A 21,072-nucleotide genomic window follows, 5' to 3' on the forward strand; every position below is an offset into this window, starting at 1 on the left:
AGATTATTGTCAGACTAGTACATAAAAAGGCCTGGATAACGGTGATGATTATGCTAATGATTATGGGATTAAAACATAGTCGGCAGCTGCCAGTTAGCTCTCTATAGCTCCCTCTGCCACAGCCATTGCTTTATAGTCAAGTGCTTTCGAACTTTATGGGAGTCAAGGATCCCAAAATAGCTGGATCACCAAACAAGCTCAGTGGGGAAAGATGGGATAAAACAGGTTCTGCTAATGAGTGACGCTAATAGTTCTCATTACGTTAACTGTCATTAAACATTCAGTTTACATTCTCAAAGACAGACCGTGGACAGATGCTAGTCAGTTTCTTACAGCTCCCTCTGCCAGAGCCATTGTTGCTAAGCAGCGGGTTGCACCTTGAATGTCACCTCTGCAGCCCCAGCTAACAGGAGAATCCAAATTGAATAGTCCTCAATTCAGGAATTTGGCTGATTAAAAAAAAAAAAAAAAAAAAAAAAATCGCTCGGCTCCTGGCAATCTTTGGCATTTATCAGACTCATTTTCACATTACGTGAGTCATTACTGTTGAAAACTGAAAGTTCTTCCCTTGTGGCAGACAGTCACTCAGATTAAAAATGTAATTTCTTAACATGAACAAATCCACAAGGAGAGCCAAACAGTATAAATAGGAGGACCTGACAGCTATGTCACTACAGAGTGTACACTGAGTAGAGTGAACAAAGCCAGAGGCTCGGAAGAATGCAAACTAGCTGTGGATGTCTCTGCAGATAAACGATCCAATAACTCATCTGTGTGAGCCTATTGTAGCCCTTTAAAGGAGAAATGAGCCAGCATATACCTGGAAAAAAAATACATAACCTAGCACACATCAACACAAGCACAAATATGTGTACTCTCAAATACTCAAGAGCACACATATGCATGAATTGATGACGAATAATGAACAAAATGATATATACCTAACTCGAACATAAACAAACAAACAAAAAAAATCAAATATATAATACACTTGAACCACATTAAATATCAAATTTGAATTCAAAACATCAATTGATCCCTGTTTCTATAACAGATATTTCTAAATAAGCTAAGCCTCAGAGGAATACCAAGGGATAAATTTTAGCTTAACAAATACAGAGACATAAAAAAAAAAAAAAAAAAAAAAAAAAAAAAAAAAAGATCGTGTAAAACCTCAATATGTCCCGCTGTCTCAGTCGGTGAACGTTCTGACAAAAAATAAAATAAGAAAGCACAGAATTGTGTGGTGAAGCAGTCCTTGACCTCAGAAAATATACACACAGCAAGCTGCAATGACGGAGCCAGAAAGATCAAAAATACTAGTCACACACACACACATGCACACACACACACATACACACACTTTCACACTTCTCCGGCTGGAGGCAGTGGTCCCACTGTGGCTGATCTGTGACTCACGGTTCAGAGGGGTTGCGAGGACAATTGTGCTTACCTCAACAGGGGCTGTTTGGGCGGCGCGGGCGGGTCACCATCCTGGGTCTGCGGGGCCTTCTTGGTCACCTGTTTGTAAATGTTCCTGGCTGTCACCCCGAGCCACAGCATGGTGGACAGAGACGAGTAGTGAAGCACGACTCCGACCTGGGATGTGAGGAAAAAACAAATGCACACGGGTCACTTTGCGGACTCTTAACTTTTGTTTTTATCTCGATCTATTCCCAAAACACACAGGACTTGATCGTGTTCCTGTAACTCAATGAAAAGATCTCTTGTTCGGGCAGAGGTATCACACCACTTTCACAAACTCAATCAATGTCACACCAAGGGCGCCTCCGTAGACTTTTCCCTTCAGTATCTGACTGCTTTGTCTTATCCTGAACTAAAGGACAGCGCTGCAAGACTGGGAAGACGAGCCTAAAAAAGTGCTATTGAACCAGCAAGGTGAACACAGAGCTGTGTGCTGCAGACACATTCTGTTGGTGTTATACTGGTGGATATGGAAGAGCTCCTTATCAGTCAAGATAGAGGACACCGAGTGTGCACTGTGAATAACAAATCCGAATATGAAAGGTAGTCACGTTAACAACTGCCAGCACGTGTTTGTTTTCCAAAATGTGTTTTATACATATGTGCTTCCCCATTTTCCCCCCATTTTAATATTCATGAATTGTGTTCGAATGAGGGAATTGATCTGGCATTGTTTAAAGTCTTTGTGTGCGCAGAGAAACAGAGTTGAGAGATGAGAGGGGCGAGGAAAAAAAGAGGGATAAAGGAAAAAGGCGAGTTAGAATGAAAATGATGCACCGGGTCTTTTCTCCACCCAGTCGGAGTCCGCTCAGTCGGCGCCGCCGAACTAGGAGACACCCAATCAAATAACTTCTCTCCAATCTGCTAAGCCTAGGGACTACAGCAATATACCAGAGTCCAGATGCTAATTGGAAGTGTCCTTGAGCTAGTTACAGAGAAATGAGAGTGGGTGGTAAGTCAATCACTGCTTCATACTCTACACACATTTGAGCTTCATTAGTGGCAAGAACAGATAGAAATGGAGTGGAGTTCCTACCTGGAGCTGGAGGAAAGGAAAGTAAAGGCATTCTCACATTGCCAGTAATGTTCAGAAGTAGCACCGATTGTTTCGCCAACAGATCATAAACAGCCAATATTATAAAACGGCTCAGCGATGATCAGCCAATCATTGTTCGCAAAAAAAGAAAAGAAAAAAAAAAGGTTTCAGTTTCTGGGCCAGGAAAGCAATTTATGTATATTGTAAAAAAGTACAAGCCAAATTGCAACAGTTAGCATAATGTTAGTAGTATAGGCATGTCATCCATCTGGCAATTGAAAATATCTGATAAAGATTACATTACTTAAGTATGTTATGCCATGTGCGGGAGGGAGCAAGTCAGTCATACAACACACACACTAATATGTAATTATCAGGTGCAGCACGTGTTCCCAAGGCTCTTTGTTCCCTCTGCATAAAAAGAGTCATTTCCATATCTGTTTTATCTTTAAAAAGGCAAAATCTGATAGCACGCGTACAGTAAATACTATTTGAAGTGGTGTTTATCATCACTCTGCTTCCTTGAAGTAGTGTTGTCATGTAGGCCACATCTGTTTCCATCGCCACACAAGTGCACTGCCATTAAAAAACTGACTCAATTCTGGGTGTCAAGTTTCTAACAGAGCACGAATTACGTATTATAATTATGTTGCATAGTTGTGAGGTTAAAAGACAAGATGACATTACCACCTGGTAATACACTATGAATCCAATTTTGGAAATGTCAAAAGAGTCTTTGTTTTTTTTTTTTCTTTCTTACTTACTTTCTTTCGTTCTGCATTACAAATGCATAAAATGCTCTGAAAACAGCCTGGGAAAATACTGTAAATTTGTTTGTAGCACAACATACAACCAGCTTTCATTAGCTGAAGTTAGCCAGTTACCTTTTTTACAGTTTCAGAGTGTTAATCCAAATGTTCAGGGTTCATTGTCATTTGTTTCTCAAAATAGCAAAAATAATAGCAAAAAAATAAGTGACGGATGACAAAATAAATGACTGCTGACATGATAAAGATGTGCTTATTCTCAGAATATGGGTCACGTTATGACAGCTTCAGTAAGAGGAGAGAGAAAAGGCATTTTAATATCATCATTTGTGGTCTTCACTGCTGTTGCTATCTACTGCAAAAGAGGCCGAAGCTTGTAACCAACATCGTCTCTGCCGTATGAACTGACCTCATATTGGGCCAGTGGCAATCTGGCAAACAGGGCTTATGATTGAATTTTATTTTACCTTTATTGTCAAGCTTATGTGAGCACCTGGTAGCGTTCTGTGAATTTCCTTTGTGCAGACAATTTTGAAAAGTCCTTGCTGTGCACCTTTCTGCACTACAAATCCACCAAACTCTCCAAACACAGCCTGTAAAATGTGTGCTTAGATCTCAGTGTGAGGCTGGCTTTCATCAGCCATTGTTAACAGTTGCACCATTTTAACACAAGTTGATTTTAATCGACATGCTGTTGTTTTTCTGAAAGCTCCAAAAATATTCTTATATGACACCGAGCAAGAGAAAGATTATTTTCTCAAATAACTGTGAGAATAAAGTAAACGTTATGACAGCCTCAGAGGGAAAAGAAAATGGGAGAGAAAACATTGTGTTAAAGACCTTCAACTTGTCAACCTTCACCACACTTTCAGTTGTGGCCCTCTCCAATTCTCTGTACTCCAAAATGGCAGAGAAAAGTGAATGTTTGTAAGGTACTGGTACTGATGTGGGATGCTGATAGTTATCACCGGGGTCCTTAAGTTATTCAATGTAAATTCAGTGTCAAGCTGCCTGGTGATAGGTTAATTTAAATGACCTCCATGCAGCTGACTTAACTTGCTTGCGACTTCATTTTCTTCAGCGATGTGGCAATATCATTTTCTACAATGCTTTTGCAAGCTCAGATATTCCACAGCTTAAAATACCAGAATTTAGCTTGAGTGTATTGTGCAGCAGGATTTTCTCCAAAGATAACATTGTCAAGCGAATGTTAACAATTCTACATGCTAACAGTGGTACATTCAATAGTCCCTTTAAGCTGTCTTCTATTGGCATATTCATTATATCTGCTCCCCGCTGCTTTTGATGCATAACTAATCAGTCTACCGGAAGCTTTTTACATGTGGGGAAATGAGCTCAGGAAAGCTCAAATTGGACCCAATGGAAGCACAACACAAATCGCTGCAGATACTCTAATGTCTAGAGTCACATTTTTTTGCCAGCGTATGCCATCACATCTAATTTCACAGTGGCATCCTAATGAGGAAAATCCTCCCTATAGCATCTTTAAGCTGACAGTAAAATGTAATCCCAGATGTAGGTCATCTTCTTAGCCAACTTTTTTGCAAAATTAACAGGTTGTTATTGCACTCGTCACATCTGAGTCGACTGAAATGCACATTCCTATTATTTATAGTCTAACGCTGTGATTTACAGTCGAAGGTTAGGTGAGGTTAGTGGGGAGAAAGATGTATGCTGTTCCCTTGCTCAACACAGACAAAGAGGAGATGTAGTATGAAGGTTGGTATCGCGTTGACAAAGCCGTTGAGTGTTGCTGGAAGAAAGATAGACAGAGATTAGAGATGACTTTGAGACAGTAAAGACATTAGAGGCGGCACAGTGACAGTGCCACAGTGCGCGACGAGACAGTGAGAGGATGAAGACTGAAGAATGGCATTCGCAAAGAGAGTGGAAAAAAGACTGTAGGATGCAGGTGGAGGTGGCAAGGGAGAAGGAGAAGGGTATGGGGCGGTTGGGTGGGAGGGCTGGGTACGTAGTGTGTGCTTCAAGTGCTGCAAGAGCTGCCAGGGCTGGTTTCATAGCTCCTTGAAGTTCCTTCTGTCAGAGGGGGAGCATGTACTTATGTGTCCCCCAGGGAGGAGAAAAGGGGGTCCTTGTGTGTGGAGGGAGGGGAAAAGGGATGGAGGAGTTTTGATGGGGGAGTACGTAGGAATCAGCAGGCAGCGTGTGCGTTCGCATGTGTATGTGCGCCTGTGTGTGATCACACATCTCCTCAAGCAGCCCTGTAATTATCCCAAATTGTGTCTGGTGGGGCCTGCCTCAATCCCAGTGGAACAGCAGACAATCTGGGCTCCTGCCCAAATCTGCGAAGAGTTATCCTGTTAACAGTGATTGGGTAAAGGAGGAGCGGCAAGAAACATGCAAAGGCCCGAGGATAAAATTAGATAAATGAATGAATGCTAAATAAGTTAAGGAGCAAGGGAAGAGTGCCAACAGAGGAGCGTGGCTTTGTCAACACCACCTGCAGTGACACTGTTGGACAGGCCTTGTTCCAGATGAGTAGACATCAGTACAGATTTCATAATATGTCATTTAGGATTAGAGCTGCTGTTAGGTAGGCTAATAAAATATGGAAATTATAAGTACATATCTTAATATCATACAAAAATAAAGTTCAGAATGATACATATCATATACAAAAGACTAGATAATCAACAATAACACTGCAGTACTCAGCTGTATCCATTTTTTTACAAAGCTGGGTTTAGCATTTCATTTTGGTGTAGGTATGCATGGATCTGGGGGATGATTTCATTCACAGTAGCCCAATAACATCATGGGCGGCCCCAGTGGGAACAAAACCAGTAACTTTGGCAGTGCCAACGTAATGGCGGGGAATGCTGAGCCTATGGCATGCTCATCTCCCTAATATTCAACGGATATGGACTCATAGAGTGTAGAGACGACTCAGTATATGGTAATTATTAGATATTAATGGAACGCTAACCATCAGGGAGCAGGTGAGTCGATGGGGGCTGCATTTTATGATGAACACCGGCCGTTCTGTGTCAGGTAGAGTTGCGGAGGCAGACTTGATGGCTGTGAAGCCGGCGGTGACTTCTTACAGACTTTGCTGTCATCAAGTCTCCTGCTAGGCAGCGCAGGCAAAGCTGGCTGGCATGAAATCCGATGCTCGACACTTCAGCATGTAGAGGTAGAGTCATTACACTATGGAAAAAGGGGACACCTAAAGTATTTGTGACAGCAGAAGAAGCAACTGCCTCCCAAATGCACTGCAGCTCACAATGAATGGAGAGAACAAGACTCATTGAAAGAAATAGGAATTGAGTGAAAGGCTTTGAAACTGTGAGTGGAAAGACAAAAAGAACGGTACATCAATCTTGTCCCAGTTCCATACAGTAAATGCCCCCATGCTGAGCTGAGCTGACAGTGGAGAATGCTATACTCCATTTGATGTTTCAAGCTCACCTCCTGCACAGGTCCAACTATCAATCACCTGGAAAGGAGCTCCAGTAGGACCATATGGCTTCCTGACCGTCGTGTAATGAAACATATTTCTTTCTCGCTCTCACTTTCTGTGCCTTTGACATGAACTCTTATCTCAACACGGATTTTCACTATCTCAAAGATGCACACCATCTCTGATCTGTCAGTTTGAAAGGATTTAGTTGTTTCCTTTTCTTAACAGACAACCCATTAGTTGATGATACGCCCCAATTAACACCGGGGGCAACAATACAAGAGCCTGACCTCTTTGCCTTCCCAGTAGCTGTGTGATTTTATATGGGAATGGATGTGAAAACAAGAGAGAAACTCAATGCACACACACACACACACACACACACACACACACACACACACACACACACACACACACACACATCTATCTATCTATCTATAGTTCCTAAATTTAACTTCATACATACATATGCATACCAATACTCTTGCTGTATAAAGCCTCAGTAGAAAGTGATAATATTGCCAGCAGGCAAGAAAGCATTTCTCTGTCCTGTTTCCGAATCTATCCTGACATGCTAAATCTCCATGTCCCACCATGAGTACGGCTGGCTGGATCCTGTGTCTCGCTCACTCAGTCATAGCCGTGGGCGGGAGAGATGGAGGTGCCACCAATGTCGGCACAGAATAAAACAAAACCACCAGCAATCTCGAACCCACCAGAGGAAATGGAACAACAGGCTAATTAAGACAACAGATTGCTTGCAAAGGGGTCCCAAGGGACAGGACGTCCTCTTGAAGAGACCCTACATACCAGCCTCATTCCACGCTGAGGTTTAAATCCATATTCATCACCCTGGGTAGTAGTGGGTGGTATACTGGAAATGCTAAAGTGGTGTAAATGCATATGAAGGTTTAGATTTGCCCATACAGTTTACACCAGATGAGCCAGAAATGCTGAAGGAAGCTAATATTTGCATATTAACAGTCTCCAGACTTAATGTCAAGCATTTGTCATAGATGCAACATAGCTGGAAATATATGGTTAAAGCTGCTTTAGGAGTCACATCCATGCGGTTTGTTTATGTAAGCAGAGGCATGAAACCTTGAGGGAAGTGAAAATGAAATGTGCATGTCCCCAAATCTCTGTCCAAACAAAAGACAACAGAAAAAAAAAAAAAAAAAAAAAAAGATGAAAGGAGATGGTCTAAAATCGGGGGGCATCCACAATCACGTGGACACGCTTTGGTTATAAAAACTCAGGGTTTAAGCAGAAAACTATAATTTGCAATGCTCATTTCATGACTGTAATTGCCAGGAATGATTAACACAGGAAACCAATTTTACCAAATGAACATGAAACATGTGAGAAATATGTCAGAAAAAAAAGGGTCTACTAAAATTGATCATTTTCTGTGTTTGTGACTTATTGCTGTATCATTTGTGATGCTTTTGAGGACATGTATTAGTATGTATTAGTTCAGGCCTGTATCATTTAACAAAATATGAATTATAATATAAAGGCGTGTGGTTATGCTAGATAGGTTACATGTCTTCTGATCAGCGTGGAGATCACAGACCCGAGGAGGAGGAGCGTAAATCATCATGACAGCACCACACAGCAAGCCATGGCTGAAACTACAGTAGAGTCTGTGTGTGTCTTTTGCACCGCAGTATATGCTGCTCATAAACAGGCAAGAGGACCTGTTTTCCGATCATTTAATAGGAGATTCTGGCTACCCAGGCCTCGTGGGCATATGCTGACGTGCAAATGGTGAGGACCAACTGTTTCCACAGATTAGTTGCTGTTGTATTGCAGTGCATTTGTGTTAACGGGTTTGCAGCGATAGCTTTTTTATCCATCAACATGACAGATGGCATTTGGAGTCACCTAACCAAAGCTTTTGAAATTAGAAAATTCAGTAAATGACACAGACTTCTCAGTTAACAGAATCCCTCGATTCCGCGATTTAAAAAAAAAAAAAAAGACAAACTATTGTGGTATAATTCAGGCCAAACTGCGTACCACTAACCCCTGGCAACAGGACGGACAGACAACCAATAGAGCGGCAGGGAGTGAGTGCTTGAAACATCAGGGCTCATTGTGTCAACACCTTAAAATGAATGACCGTGCCATACGTGCAGTTGAAGCATGAAAGATATCGAGAGCGAGTGTCGGCTTGGCTGGGTTAGGTCCACATATCGCACTCAGTGCCCTGGCTGCTGGCACCTGAATAGACATTCATAATCAATTTTCTGAAAAGCTTTGAGAGCAGGACAAATGAAAAGGGAATGCACTTACTGCTTGACAGATGATGGGGTATTTGATTCGATTGATGCCGCCAGCAAACACAGCAAAGGTCAGAGCCGTGTGGAAACAGAAGTTGAGAAGCATGTGCCATCCCTTCCGACTGATGCGGATTGCGCTGCCAAAAAGAACCAAGAAACATAAAATTATTAGTAAACTCTTACCTCAGCATACTGTTTGATCATATGGGAAAACCTCTTTGTGATTTATACTTAAGTTATGTTGTCTGTCATTGGTTCTCAAAGAAAACTGCACTTGTTTGAAAGGTTATTGCCATATAGATTAACATACCTCGTTTGAGACATTGCCCACGGAGACTGAATAATACGCAATTATTACTCCACAGCCAATAGACTGACTGAGTAATATAATACTTGAAATTAGATTATTGGATTTCCTTTAAAATACTCTAGAGAGTAAATAGAGATTGCGGAAATGAAGACTTTAAATTGCTTTGACTTTTGTGTGCATTTCCCTTGTATTTGTGTTCTTTTACGTCTTCTTCTATTTGCTAATACCTATAATAATCACATCCAAAAATGTTTGTGTTATTCTTAGTGTTGCATTTTGCTGCTGTAAACACAGGGATCTTGTGTAAAAGACAAATGGTTTCATAGACTCCCTCTATGAAAAAGTCTCTCTCTCTCTCTCTATACATATATATGTGTGTGTGTGTGTGTGTGTAGAGGGAGAGAGAGAGAGAGAGAGAGAGAGATAGAGAGAATGATTTTTATATATATATATATTTAAAAGAGACCTTTGTCATTCACTGACAGTGACATATTGAAGCTTGTGTTCATTAAACTTTCAAAGGACTAGTGTTTACAGGAACACGGTTTAAATTCCTGAGAAAGAGAAGAGAGAAAAACCCAAAGAAGAACCTGAAATCAGTTTTGTTCCAAAATAAGATATCTACCCTGTGAAAAAAAGTGACACCTCCTCTAACACAATGACAGATAGCACAAGAGGAAAATAAATTATAGCGCTCTTTAAAGGATAGCAGCTAACTTAAATCCTTGGTTGACAAAATGGTAACACTTGTACAAACTGCATCCTCCATATTTTAGAGATCCTGAAGGATGAACCCCAGGGAAAGTGTTCAGGTCCCAAAATGGATATATAGCGTTTTATAAATGAACTCTGTATGAAGTAAGTTATTAAAGACCACAATCTTGCTGCACTGTTACTTTCACACACATTCACACGTGCATGCAGAGGTTTATGCACACAAACAAGAGTCACTAGGTTGGTTAGATGATGAAATAAAAACAGAGTGGTTCCACTTGGCTAGGTCAATTGAAGCTTTCACAATATAACACTATGCACTCATACCCACTTTGTGAAATATGGCATCAGCCAGAGGGTTTTGCAGCCTTGGGCATGGCACTTAACCCACATTACCACTTTCCATCCAGCTGTTAGGAAATAGGCTATATAGGTCAGACAATACCAACATATTTGTCCTAGTGTATGAATTAACAGGCCATCTATTCTGCAATTACTTTCCTACGTCGACCCCCTCGTTTTTATTGTTACACTCGCTGTCACCATTTGAAATTATATAACCCTGTGCTGGAACTCTCGGCTCCCCAAAATGGAGGAGCGGAGCCCCAGTCGCACGTGAGCCAACTGTAGATGAAGCAGTGGCTCGGCAGTGAGCTATGAGGCATGTCTGGGGCTGGGCTTCACTGCTCTGGGCAAGGGGAGGGAGAGTTAAGGCTGCTGTTGTCGATGGTTCTGCTGCAGTCCAGGTACTGAACTCCATCCAGCAGAGAGGCCATAAATCAGACCAGCTCCTGGCCTCCCTGGAAGGGTTTTCATAGGCTCTGCTCTGGGCTTTCATTGGGTCAAGTGCATTAACCTGGCAACCCTCCACATTCCTATCTCCCAGAGGGTAAGGGGAATAAAACTGTCCCCTCTCTGCATCTGCTCTCTCACCCTGCCCTCTCTGCTGAGCCAAATGTGGGGGACAGTAAAGCCACGGCTGGTATAATATGACAAATTATGCAACGGGTCGTGTCAGGCAGGAAATCTAATTGGTCAAAGACATGCTCCAAACATGCTGATAGCTTTCATCAAACACTGTTAGCTGTACGTTATCAAAAATGGAGTTTGGTTGCCATGTTAAGGCAATGGCACACAAACACTCGAGGAAATCCATGGGCTACTTGGTAATATTTGTTGCCCTGTAGCACCCGATAGTGTAATAATTTCCGGAAAATATAACAACACCTGAAAACGCCATAAAATTTGCACTTAACTTTATCGAAAAAGTAATTACACCCAATAATGCAATAACTTAACCAATAATGCAATTCAAATATCCTGGCTGATACTGTAACATTTTTCACCGATAATGTAACACCTTTCAGGTGGGTAGCACTCAATAATGTAATAACTGTAATAACACCTGAAATGTTGTTTTTTTTTTTTCCCAAAACTGATGATGTACTAATTTTGATGCATAATTTAATAATTTTTTCCTCAGAAATGTAAAAAGTGTAAGCATACAAAATTCATAATACTATTCATGTCATGTTAGCTTTGTGAAAACACTCAACATCTGGCACTGATTTGATGTTTGGAGATGTTTGGAGAAACTCAAAGCTTTAGGTAAAATTTGAAATTTACAACAAATGGTAAGTGGAACGTTGTTATCAGGCAAAGACACATTAAAATAAAATCCCTAACAATGGGAAACCACGCTGATTCATCGTTGTGTAAGAGTGGATCTTAGATTAAGCGCCACCAGAATACGACCAAATCTGCAGAAGATGGTTAACATTATCCAAGCCAAAGAAAAATTCATCTGAGTTAGCAGGGATTCAGTTCACCAAAAAACAAACAAACAAACAAACAAAAAAACAAAACAAAAGAAGAGTTCTCTCACTTAACCCCACACACTATCTGTCCATCCTGATAGTTCCTATGTGATTTGGCAAGGTTTTCAGTCCCCCAGCACCACAACACAGTGGGCCTGGATGGGTATTTGCTGGTGGAGCTCGAACCGTCAAAAATGTATTAATGTGAAAAACTCAACAGCAACAGCTCTTTCCAAAAACAATGACATGAATACCCCCGGCCTTGTTGTTAAGAAGCAAACTGTATCTATCTGCCCCCAGCTTGTGCGACTTAAAGGCGGATGGATACAGTTTGCCAGGGGACTGCACAGGGGTTACGTGGGGATATATCTTTTCTGTATCTTGGGTGAACTGTTCCTTTAACTCTGCTGCCAATTGTAGCTACTGCAGCTCCACTGTAGCCATAATCATAGTAAATAACCCCGTTTTGGCTTATATGCGGCGTACAGCATGCGTCGTGACACATACGATACGTGTGGGTGTGCGTGTTTATGTGTGCTTCAGTTTGTCACTTTCTCACTTCACTTCACTAACTACTGTGCATGTCCTTGAACAACCTCCCTTTGCGCTCTGCCCATTTTACATGCAGTCCCACTGCTTCACAACTAGGAAACTGTCAGCTGGAGTGCTACTATACAACTAAGGTGTTTCTAAACTGTGTTTTCGAGCTGGGGAGTTATCTAATGGGAGCCAGGGAGGAGGAGGTGTTGGAGTTTGTTACTCCGAGTGCTGTGGGAGGGGAAGCTGCGCCTGGTCCCCTGTGTGACTGATGCCTGCTGTGACGCTCTGGCCTTATATCTCGAATGTGTTTTTGCTCTCTCTCTAATCTGCTGGGTCCCTTAGTCTGTGTCTCAGTTGCTCTGAAAGTGCTTTGCGATGAATATGCATATTTTAAGAGCTAAAGACATAAATCAGATTGAACTGCATAAGGGTCTTTTAGTACAAACACATGCAAAAAGTATAATTAGCAGTTTGTACATCTAACATTTTTATTACAATACAACTTGCAATATATTATACAGGTACTTCTTTTGTGATTTCTTTTTCATTCTGGTGTGTGTGTATGTGTATGTGCATGTGCGTGTGCATGTGTGTGTGTGTGTGTGTGGAGCTGAGCTTGAAGCAACACCCTAAACCATAAGACTACAAAACAACTAGTCCTAGTCCACACACATTTGACATAAATGCACGTTTTAATCACATGCAAGTTTATTTTAATTAACCAAAAATCACCATTCATCCTGTTGTGTTGCACAGAAACTGCTTTGTTGAGATACTGTTCAGTGCTTGGCTGAAGAAAACAAGTTAATTACAATTAATGTAATACTAGAAGTAATTACCGTAATACTAGTAATGAAATATAACTGATAAATTAAGCTTTTGTATTCTTGCCTTGTGTTCTTTGTTGTTGTACAATAGTGGGTTTATGACCATTTTAGAAATGCACTGAGCAACGTGATGTGAGTTTTTCACACGCCATGCCTAACGCTTCTGAGCTGTCCTTAATTCACTGTAAAGTAAGGCCTCTTATTATAACTTAAATCCTTATTAAATAATAAATAATAGGCTGAATTTGCTTTGTTTCAGTTAAAAAAAAAAAAAAAAAGAAGTAGAAGAATTCCCACTTGATTTCTACGCCAGGAATTCTGCAAACACCACCACAACACAGTGTTCAGGAAACTGTTCAAAACACATTTCTGATGTGATTAAAAACAAAAAAACAAAACAAAAAAAAATAAACTGTGGCCTCATGCAGTTTGAAAATTGCAGCTGCCTGTATTGCAGCTTCATTTTTTCTCAGTCAATTCTGCAGCATTAGACGCCCCTAAGTGCGGCTGCTGTCTGGAGCCACAGATGCTGTCATCGCTGTCTGCCTGCAGAAGGACGCACCTTGTCTCTGTCCCAGGTGTCACAAACAGATGCAAACCGCGACTGTTGCTGCAGGTTCATACAGTTACATAAATCTGTGCATTCAGAGGCATTACAGACAGGGAAGCATAACTTTACCAGTAGAATATTTCTGTCTGAGGAAACACTCGTTAACTGAATTATTCAGAGGATCCAACAATATTCACTGAGAATGTGACATTTATACGATCCATCCGTTTTTATTTTATATCAAAACAGATGGAGAGATATTACAATTATCTGCCCCGATAATGCAATAGGCATGATAAAGTGATACTGTACAAAAACAAAGGATGATGAATCGGTCGGCTAAAATAAGCCAGTCAAGTTCCCTTCTGCTTAAATGACAACATCAACAGCGGATGAACCTAAGATGAACAGACAGATACCGCAGCGCTCAAGCAGAATGAGAGCCATACTGTACATTCTAATTATCCGTCTCCATATGGAAAAGAAGGCGAACAGAGGTGGCCTAAACACCCCTGAGGGATTTAATGGAAGCGTTTCTTTAGGGAAGGCAGCGCTAACACGGTCGGCAACACTCACACACACATCCATCTATGTATCTGCTTTAGATCCTCTGAGTCAGACAGACTGCGGCGCTTTATGCCGGCCTAAAGCGTCTGACTCACACACACTCAGCCCGGAACTGTGACAGAGGAATCGAAAACAAACTGGGGAGGGAAAAAGAGAAGAAGCGAAAAGATTACATAAAAAGCCTCCCCGAGTGTCCAGGGCGGTGTTGTCGAATTAAGTTTTTGCATGCCGGAGAGTCTCAAACTGTGAGGCTAAACGCACACACCAAACAGAGAGAGAGCGACGGAGGCGGTGCTGGCGTCTTACCTGTGGTGCACTATGTATGTGATGATGGAGGCGAAGAGGCAGAGCAACATGACCGCCGTGCAGGCATACACGACCGGGTGCAGAAACTCCCCAGGGTATGGGGGGAAAGACAGCACCTTCTTCAGATCCTGAAACAGAGGAAGAGGGAGAATCAGGATCAAAAGTTGTCATCATAAACCCAGTCAATGAACAGGAGGAAGGCAGGCGCACCAGTTCCCAAAATCCATCCCAAGGAGGACATGGTGAGCTCTCCATAGGCAAACACACACGCTGTATACTGCACGGACAAGATATGCGGGCGAAATACAAATGAATGTCACGGAAATGTCTTTGAGTTAGAATGCTGTCCAAATCAGCATAAAAGACTAACATCCCTGTCGAGAGCAAATTCTTCCCCTGCATTTACATTTTGCATTTCAGGCATTTAGCTGACACTCTTAGCCAGCGCGTCTGAATGCAACAATAGCATAAGCTTCCTAGACTGCCAGCATAAAAAGCAAACAAAAATGGATGGGAGCCAGACGACCCAAAAAAAAAAAAAAAAAAAAAGTTAAGTCCTTTTTGTATGTCTAAAAGACACATTGTTAACAGCTGCTCATTAAAGCCATATCATCATCATACTGCAAATACCCAGACCGCACATGTTCAATAAATATATTCGACACACTCTGTGACATTCACAGTGCGCATAACACTTCCTAAACACACACAACTTCACTTTATACTGCCAGTTACATCATAAGTTGTTTTCCCTGTCTTGTTTATCACAGGTTCCATTAATTTGGCTACACTGTGATCAAATTATCACTGCATGAGTAAACATCAGATGGTCTCATCCAGTGTATTAAGGCAGTGTGAAATATGGTAATAGAAACCCAAGATGCTTTCATATCTCTGAAGGTCAAAGCCCGCTATAAAATCCATACATTCACATCAGACACGTTTGATTGACCTCACTCTGTATGCTGCAGGTGGATGTGGACCAGTGATGCTGCTATATCGAGTTGAGTTAGCTAAATAAAGCACACCTTATCTCCATAACCCCTGCAGCCCAATGTGAGCTTGTATCTGGGAGAGTGATCCACATATACAGCTGTCCAACTCCATCACCGTCTCTATGTGTAGCCGAGCGGCATTCTCGCGCTCCGTGTTTACCCAAAGTCTGATGAGCCTGTGGGGGCCCGTGAAGGTCGTGACCTTGCCGGCTGCGGTGTTGAGTGTTAATAAGCACAGTCGGGGTACAGTAGGGGTCGAGTTGAAATGAAGGCTTTGGGAACAGGACGCTGGAGAGATGTGGAGCAGTGGAGTGTGCGGCGCAGACCCGGCCCCTCGCTCAAACCCTCATCAGTGAGTCTAACAAAGCCTCTCTCGTGTGGAAAAATGCAGAGAGGAGAGAAGGCGAGGAAGCCAATAAAGACTGTTTCTGTTCAAGCTTCAAGGCCGGGATAAGTTACCATTTTCATCTGAAAGGTGCAAAGCCGTCAATGCTCCGACGTTCCTGCACAGCAACTCCGAAAACTACTTGTCAATAAAACAAAGTGTCTAATACTGCAAAGTCTTTTTCCTTGGATTTTATGCTGATGAAGTTTGGGTTTCTGTACTGTGGGTGGTCTTTTCTGTATCTGCTAAGCTACAGTGACTATTGGTGCTCATTCTGTGTAACTACACAGTGTTTCCTCTATTTAGTCTAAAACAAACTTCTGCTGAGTAAAATCCATCACTTCTGATGCGCAAGAGTTTTTTGCACTTCCAAGTTTAAAAAGCAAAAACAAAACAAAAACAAACAAACAAATAATTGAAACAAAAAACAGCCGTGAAAGTGAACTATTTTGTCAATTGGCAATAGCAGCTATGAAAAGAAATACTTATTTAAATAAAAATGTCATTGAATTATTACCTTAATTATACATTGAAACCTCATATTCATCCTAACCTTAAAATTATTGAAGATCATGGATAGTATTTTTTAAACCTAACCTTAAAAATAGTGAAGCTACATCAATTGTTGACTTTGCAATTTGGTCAGAAAGTCAAAAACAACAGAAATGGACATATAGGAGGATACAGGACAGCAAATGGGCTTATGCAACAAATCATATAAACATAAGAAAGAAAGAAAGAAAGAAAGAAAGAAAGAGCTGAAAGCCTTCACTAAATAATAAAACATGATGTGTGTTTTTGTATGTTCCAAATATCCCAAAACTGTAAACAGCCTCTCATAATTTGGTAGTTACAGATTTGCAGAGTTATTGAGTTTGTATTTGGCCTCCGAGCGATGTCATTGAAGGACAATGAAAACTTGTGTTAATTACATCTCAATAAATTGATGTTGCTGAGGAAAAAAACAGCATGGCCCGGAGCCTCAGTGAAAATTTATGTACTTTGAAGAGGAAACAACACTTTATAGGAATTTCAATAACGAAAAATCACCAAGCACAAACATCTATTTGACTAAAGGTCGAAGAGAAAATGTTTCTGGGGGAATCAATTATACCAGACATAAGAGCAAAATTATGTTCAGATGTATTATGGCAGTGAAATGTGATGTTAAGTAAATGCTAGGTGACAGCAGCTGCAGTTAAATGGACATGGACGCGAGCGAGATGGCAGAGGCCAAGCCAAGTCAAAGGTTCTCTTGGGACATATTATCATCATCACTGGGCTTATAATGATAGCTGAGAATGTCAGTGTCTGGCCTCCGGAGTCTTTAACCATTTACCGCCCCATCAAATAAAACTACGCCAACTTACGGCTATGTGCTGAACTGCCTTTCTGAAATGCAAAAGACCGACGGGGGTCTCATAGACCATGGGCCAAGTGAGTCAGAGCTCCAGTGTGAGTGAAGCTGCAGGAGCGGGGAAGGTCTTCATATGTGAGCAGCAGGAAAGGGCATTCACTCCCTAGGCCTGCTGTGGGCTGGATTTACAGCCTTGGGAGACATTAACGCTTTCAGTGTTGGGTCACTTCAGCAGGCCTGCTATTTTCAACCCACGCAGGCTGCCCTCAAATGAGCACACCAGCGTGCAGCCTGGAACAGCCTATAAACAACAAGTGGGCTTAGCCATGTGAAGACACAAGCAAAGTCACTGGCAAAGTAACTTAATGAGGTTCACAAATGAAGCAAAAAAATCATAAAGTAACAGTTCATATCTCTCTCTCTCTCTCTCTCTCTCTCTCCCTCTCTCTCTCTCTCTATCTCTCTCTCTATATATATGTATCCTGGTAGCCTGAGGGTTCTGCATAGTATCTTGCATAGTATATGCACTCTTCTGGACAGAGATCTGGAGAGATGTTGTTCCTGGAATCTGCTGGAGGCGCTCTCCCAGTTTGGGGGTCGCAGCCCGAAGTCTCTGATTACCAGCGGCACCACTGCAGCCTTCACTCCCCACATGTTCCCTAGCTCCTCTCTCAGTCCTTGGCATTTTTCAAGCTTCTCATGTTCCTTTGTCCCGATGTTGCTGTCGCTCGGGATCGCTACATCTATCACTGCTGTCTTCTTCCGCTGTTTGTCGACCACCACCATGTCTGGTTGATCAGCCACCACCAGCTGAAGAAGTCCCACAGGATCTTGGCTTGGATATGATTTTTTTTTTTTTTTTTTTTTTTTTTTTTTCATTTATCCTTAGTGCAGCCTATCCTGCCAGACAGTTTCTGTTGCAGCCTTCACTGTCTCCCTCTGGTCCAATGCAACGGGCCTATGTGGGTATTGTTTCATGGAACTTCAACTGTCAAAAATTAAGATGTGAAAAACTCAGAATAACTTTTCAATTTGTGTCTATCCATCCCCAAAGAGGGTGAATGACAGGCGCATAAATACAGTCTGCTGGTGTTCTTCAGCAGGAAATAATTCCCAACAGAGCTCTTCACCCACATGCTGAAAGCTTTGCCAAATCACACCACATCCGCTATCTGGATGGACAGATTGCACTATGAGTAAGAGGTAAAATTTGTATAGATTTCTTTATTTTTAGAGTAACAGTTCCTTTAAATCAAAGAGGGACAACAATAGCCAAAAGGTTTGAGATGAAGCAGGCTGGCAACTCAGACTGGATAAAAGTGAATGAGTAACAAATCTCCCTCAACTACTATTGAGGTACCCTTGAGCAAGGTGTTTTGCACCGGCGAGGCTTTCATGCACAAATACATGCAGTTGTAGGTAATGTGAAGCAGGGCATGACCAACAGAAGAGCCTGCACGCTCAGCAAAGCCCTTCCCTGAACGAATAGAGGTTAAAAAAGAAGACCTTACGGCGAGCTGAACTGAGGGACAAAACAGGAAAAAAAAAGAAGAGACAGAAGAAAAAGGGAAGAAGGATGAAGGGAGACTGTCCCTTTCAGCAGATGGATAGGCCCAGAGAAAAATGGCAAGGCACACTACAGGGTGCTCTGAACAAATTGTTCATATGGTTCCTAGAAGCAGTGTTTATGCTCCTGGGGTGATGCGGGGCAAACTGCAGCAGCTCATACAGAATAGCTAGTGAAGGAGAAGGCAGTAGTGTGACTAATGCACAATACTTGCACACTGGCTCAAGTAGTAATGCTTTTCACAAGTGCTGTTATTATCGACTTCATAATATACAATTTTCCTATCAAGCACTGGCCAGAATTTCATAGATTTGTGACTGTAATGCCACTCTTACTGTGCCATAGAGTTTTGTATTAACTGCATTCAGCGACATATAGATCTCCCTCTACTATGCAACAGACACACAGCGTAAAGTTGCAATCCCCTTGTTGACCCAGCTGTCATGATGACTGATGGACCACTGGCGTAGCTCACAGTGTGCTCTGAACAACTCTTCCCTGTTGTACTCCTCCTTGCAGAGCCAAGAGCACAATGTCAACCGAGGCTGGGAGCAGCCAGCTTCAAATGTGATTCCTCCACTCCAGTTATTATCATTATTGCTATCGCATTACATCACAGCATCGTGGCCACTTTATTACACTGCCTCTGTGGCCGGCCACTGTGACTAGCCCACTGACAGTGCAATTCATTACAGCCAAGCCACAATATTACCGTACAAGGCAGCTTAGCCTACTCTGGATTAGCGCTGGCATGTTACGTCTAAACATGCTTCCATTGTCCTCTACCCTCGGCAGCTAAACAGGCTCTTGATCCCCTGTTTGTGTTGTAGTTACAACTTTAATCCACGACTCTCCCTCCCCATGCCAAAATCAGATTACGAGAGTCAATTAAACTTGGTCTGATCCGTAATCTCGCCACACAGGCACTGTAGTCGCAAGGTTATCAGGCCTGCAAAATAAAATGGGGCAAATTTATTGTTGATTTTTGAGGACTCAGTGTGTACTTTTTTTTTTTTTTTTTTTTTGGAGGGGGGAGGTGCTGATAGATTCGGAAGATGGACTGCACAACCTGTAGAGCCTACATGCAAACACTACCTAATTTTTCCTGTGTCTCCTGTAAATCAGTGCATTTTGCTTTTCACTGATGCTGAACAAGCCACAGAATCTGGGCGAAAAACTGTGACATATGTGCTCGCAAATGCGCTCCTTTCGCCGTTATAATCACATGCGCGCACGCAAGAATGCACAAATGAAGGAGAGAGGAAGGGAAGGAGAGAGTGAGAGGGAGGCAGTGAGAGAGACGAGCGAGAGAGAAGGAGAGAGAGAAACAAAATTAAAATCCTCTGGTGAACAGCCTGCAGGCTACTAGCTCCCATCCAGTGCGGTATTTTATCATCCTTGAGTGGCCACGTGAACACTGGAACAAAACTGGTGTGAGTGTGCACAAATCAAACCCATCCCGGGCTTCCCGTACACCACCGGGTAACGCAAGACGCGGGGAAGAGTAATGGGACAGAGTAATCCTCGGACCTGACAACATTCAGAAAAAACTGTTATGCACCATTAATGCAGGTCATCAATGTTTCAGTGGCACCTTCTGGCTGTCTCCTCTGCTCGTAGGTCTGAGTTACAGTCATGCTCATAATCGGCGTCTCACCCACTCAGTGCTCCGCAGCTTAGGCGAACAAGACAAAACGTGATATGTTCAATCGCGTCACGTGGACTCGAGTAAACATCCATCAGATCAACGAGCATTACTGCGCGAGCTGATGGAGAATGGTTTAAAACTTGAAGCCCCTCCAGACGAGCACTGTCGTTGGCGCCTCCGACGTACCAGTGGTGCTGTATTTATCTCCTCAAACATCAAGGGGGTATTGTTTCATTAGCATTAATTTCTCTCGAGTCTCAGATTAGAAGTGTTGTATTTAGCTTGAGGCTATTCAAATTCCTATACAGAAGTTATTGTAAGCGCCGCTCTGTGGTGATATTTAAAGCGTGACTATCAAATAAATGAGCCTTGTGCACTGCTCAACCTTGCAAACAGAGTACACGCTCATAATTCACTGTAGGCAAACCCCCTTGTACCACTGGAACAAAGGGAATGTGAATACCCGAGTGTGGT

General features: G+C 42.2%; 1 protein-coding gene across 1 annotated transcript in view; it reads right to left on the reverse strand.

Moving 5' to 3' along the window:
* Positions 1 to 21,072, reverse strand: part of adgra1b (adhesion G protein-coupled receptor A1b) — a 145,261-nt gene that overhangs the window by 9,908 nt on the left and 114,281 nt on the right. The window contains exons 15-17 of the mRNA XM_030070995.1: positions 14,647 to 14,774; positions 9,029 to 9,152; positions 1,454 to 1,599 (exon numbers count right to left, since the gene is read on the reverse strand). Of these exons, the coding sequence (XP_029926855.1) occupies positions 1,454 to 1,599; positions 9,029 to 9,152; positions 14,647 to 14,774 (398 nt within the window). The remainder of the gene's footprint in view (positions 1 to 1,453; positions 1,600 to 9,028; positions 9,153 to 14,646; positions 14,775 to 21,072) is intronic.

The sequence above is a fragment of the Myripristis murdjan genome, chromosome 15 (assembly GCF_902150065.1).
Source record: "Myripristis murdjan chromosome 15, fMyrMur1.1, whole genome shotgun sequence".
In the NCBI taxonomy this organism is placed as follows: domain Eukaryota; kingdom Metazoa; phylum Chordata; class Actinopteri; order Holocentriformes; family Holocentridae; genus Myripristis; species Myripristis murdjan.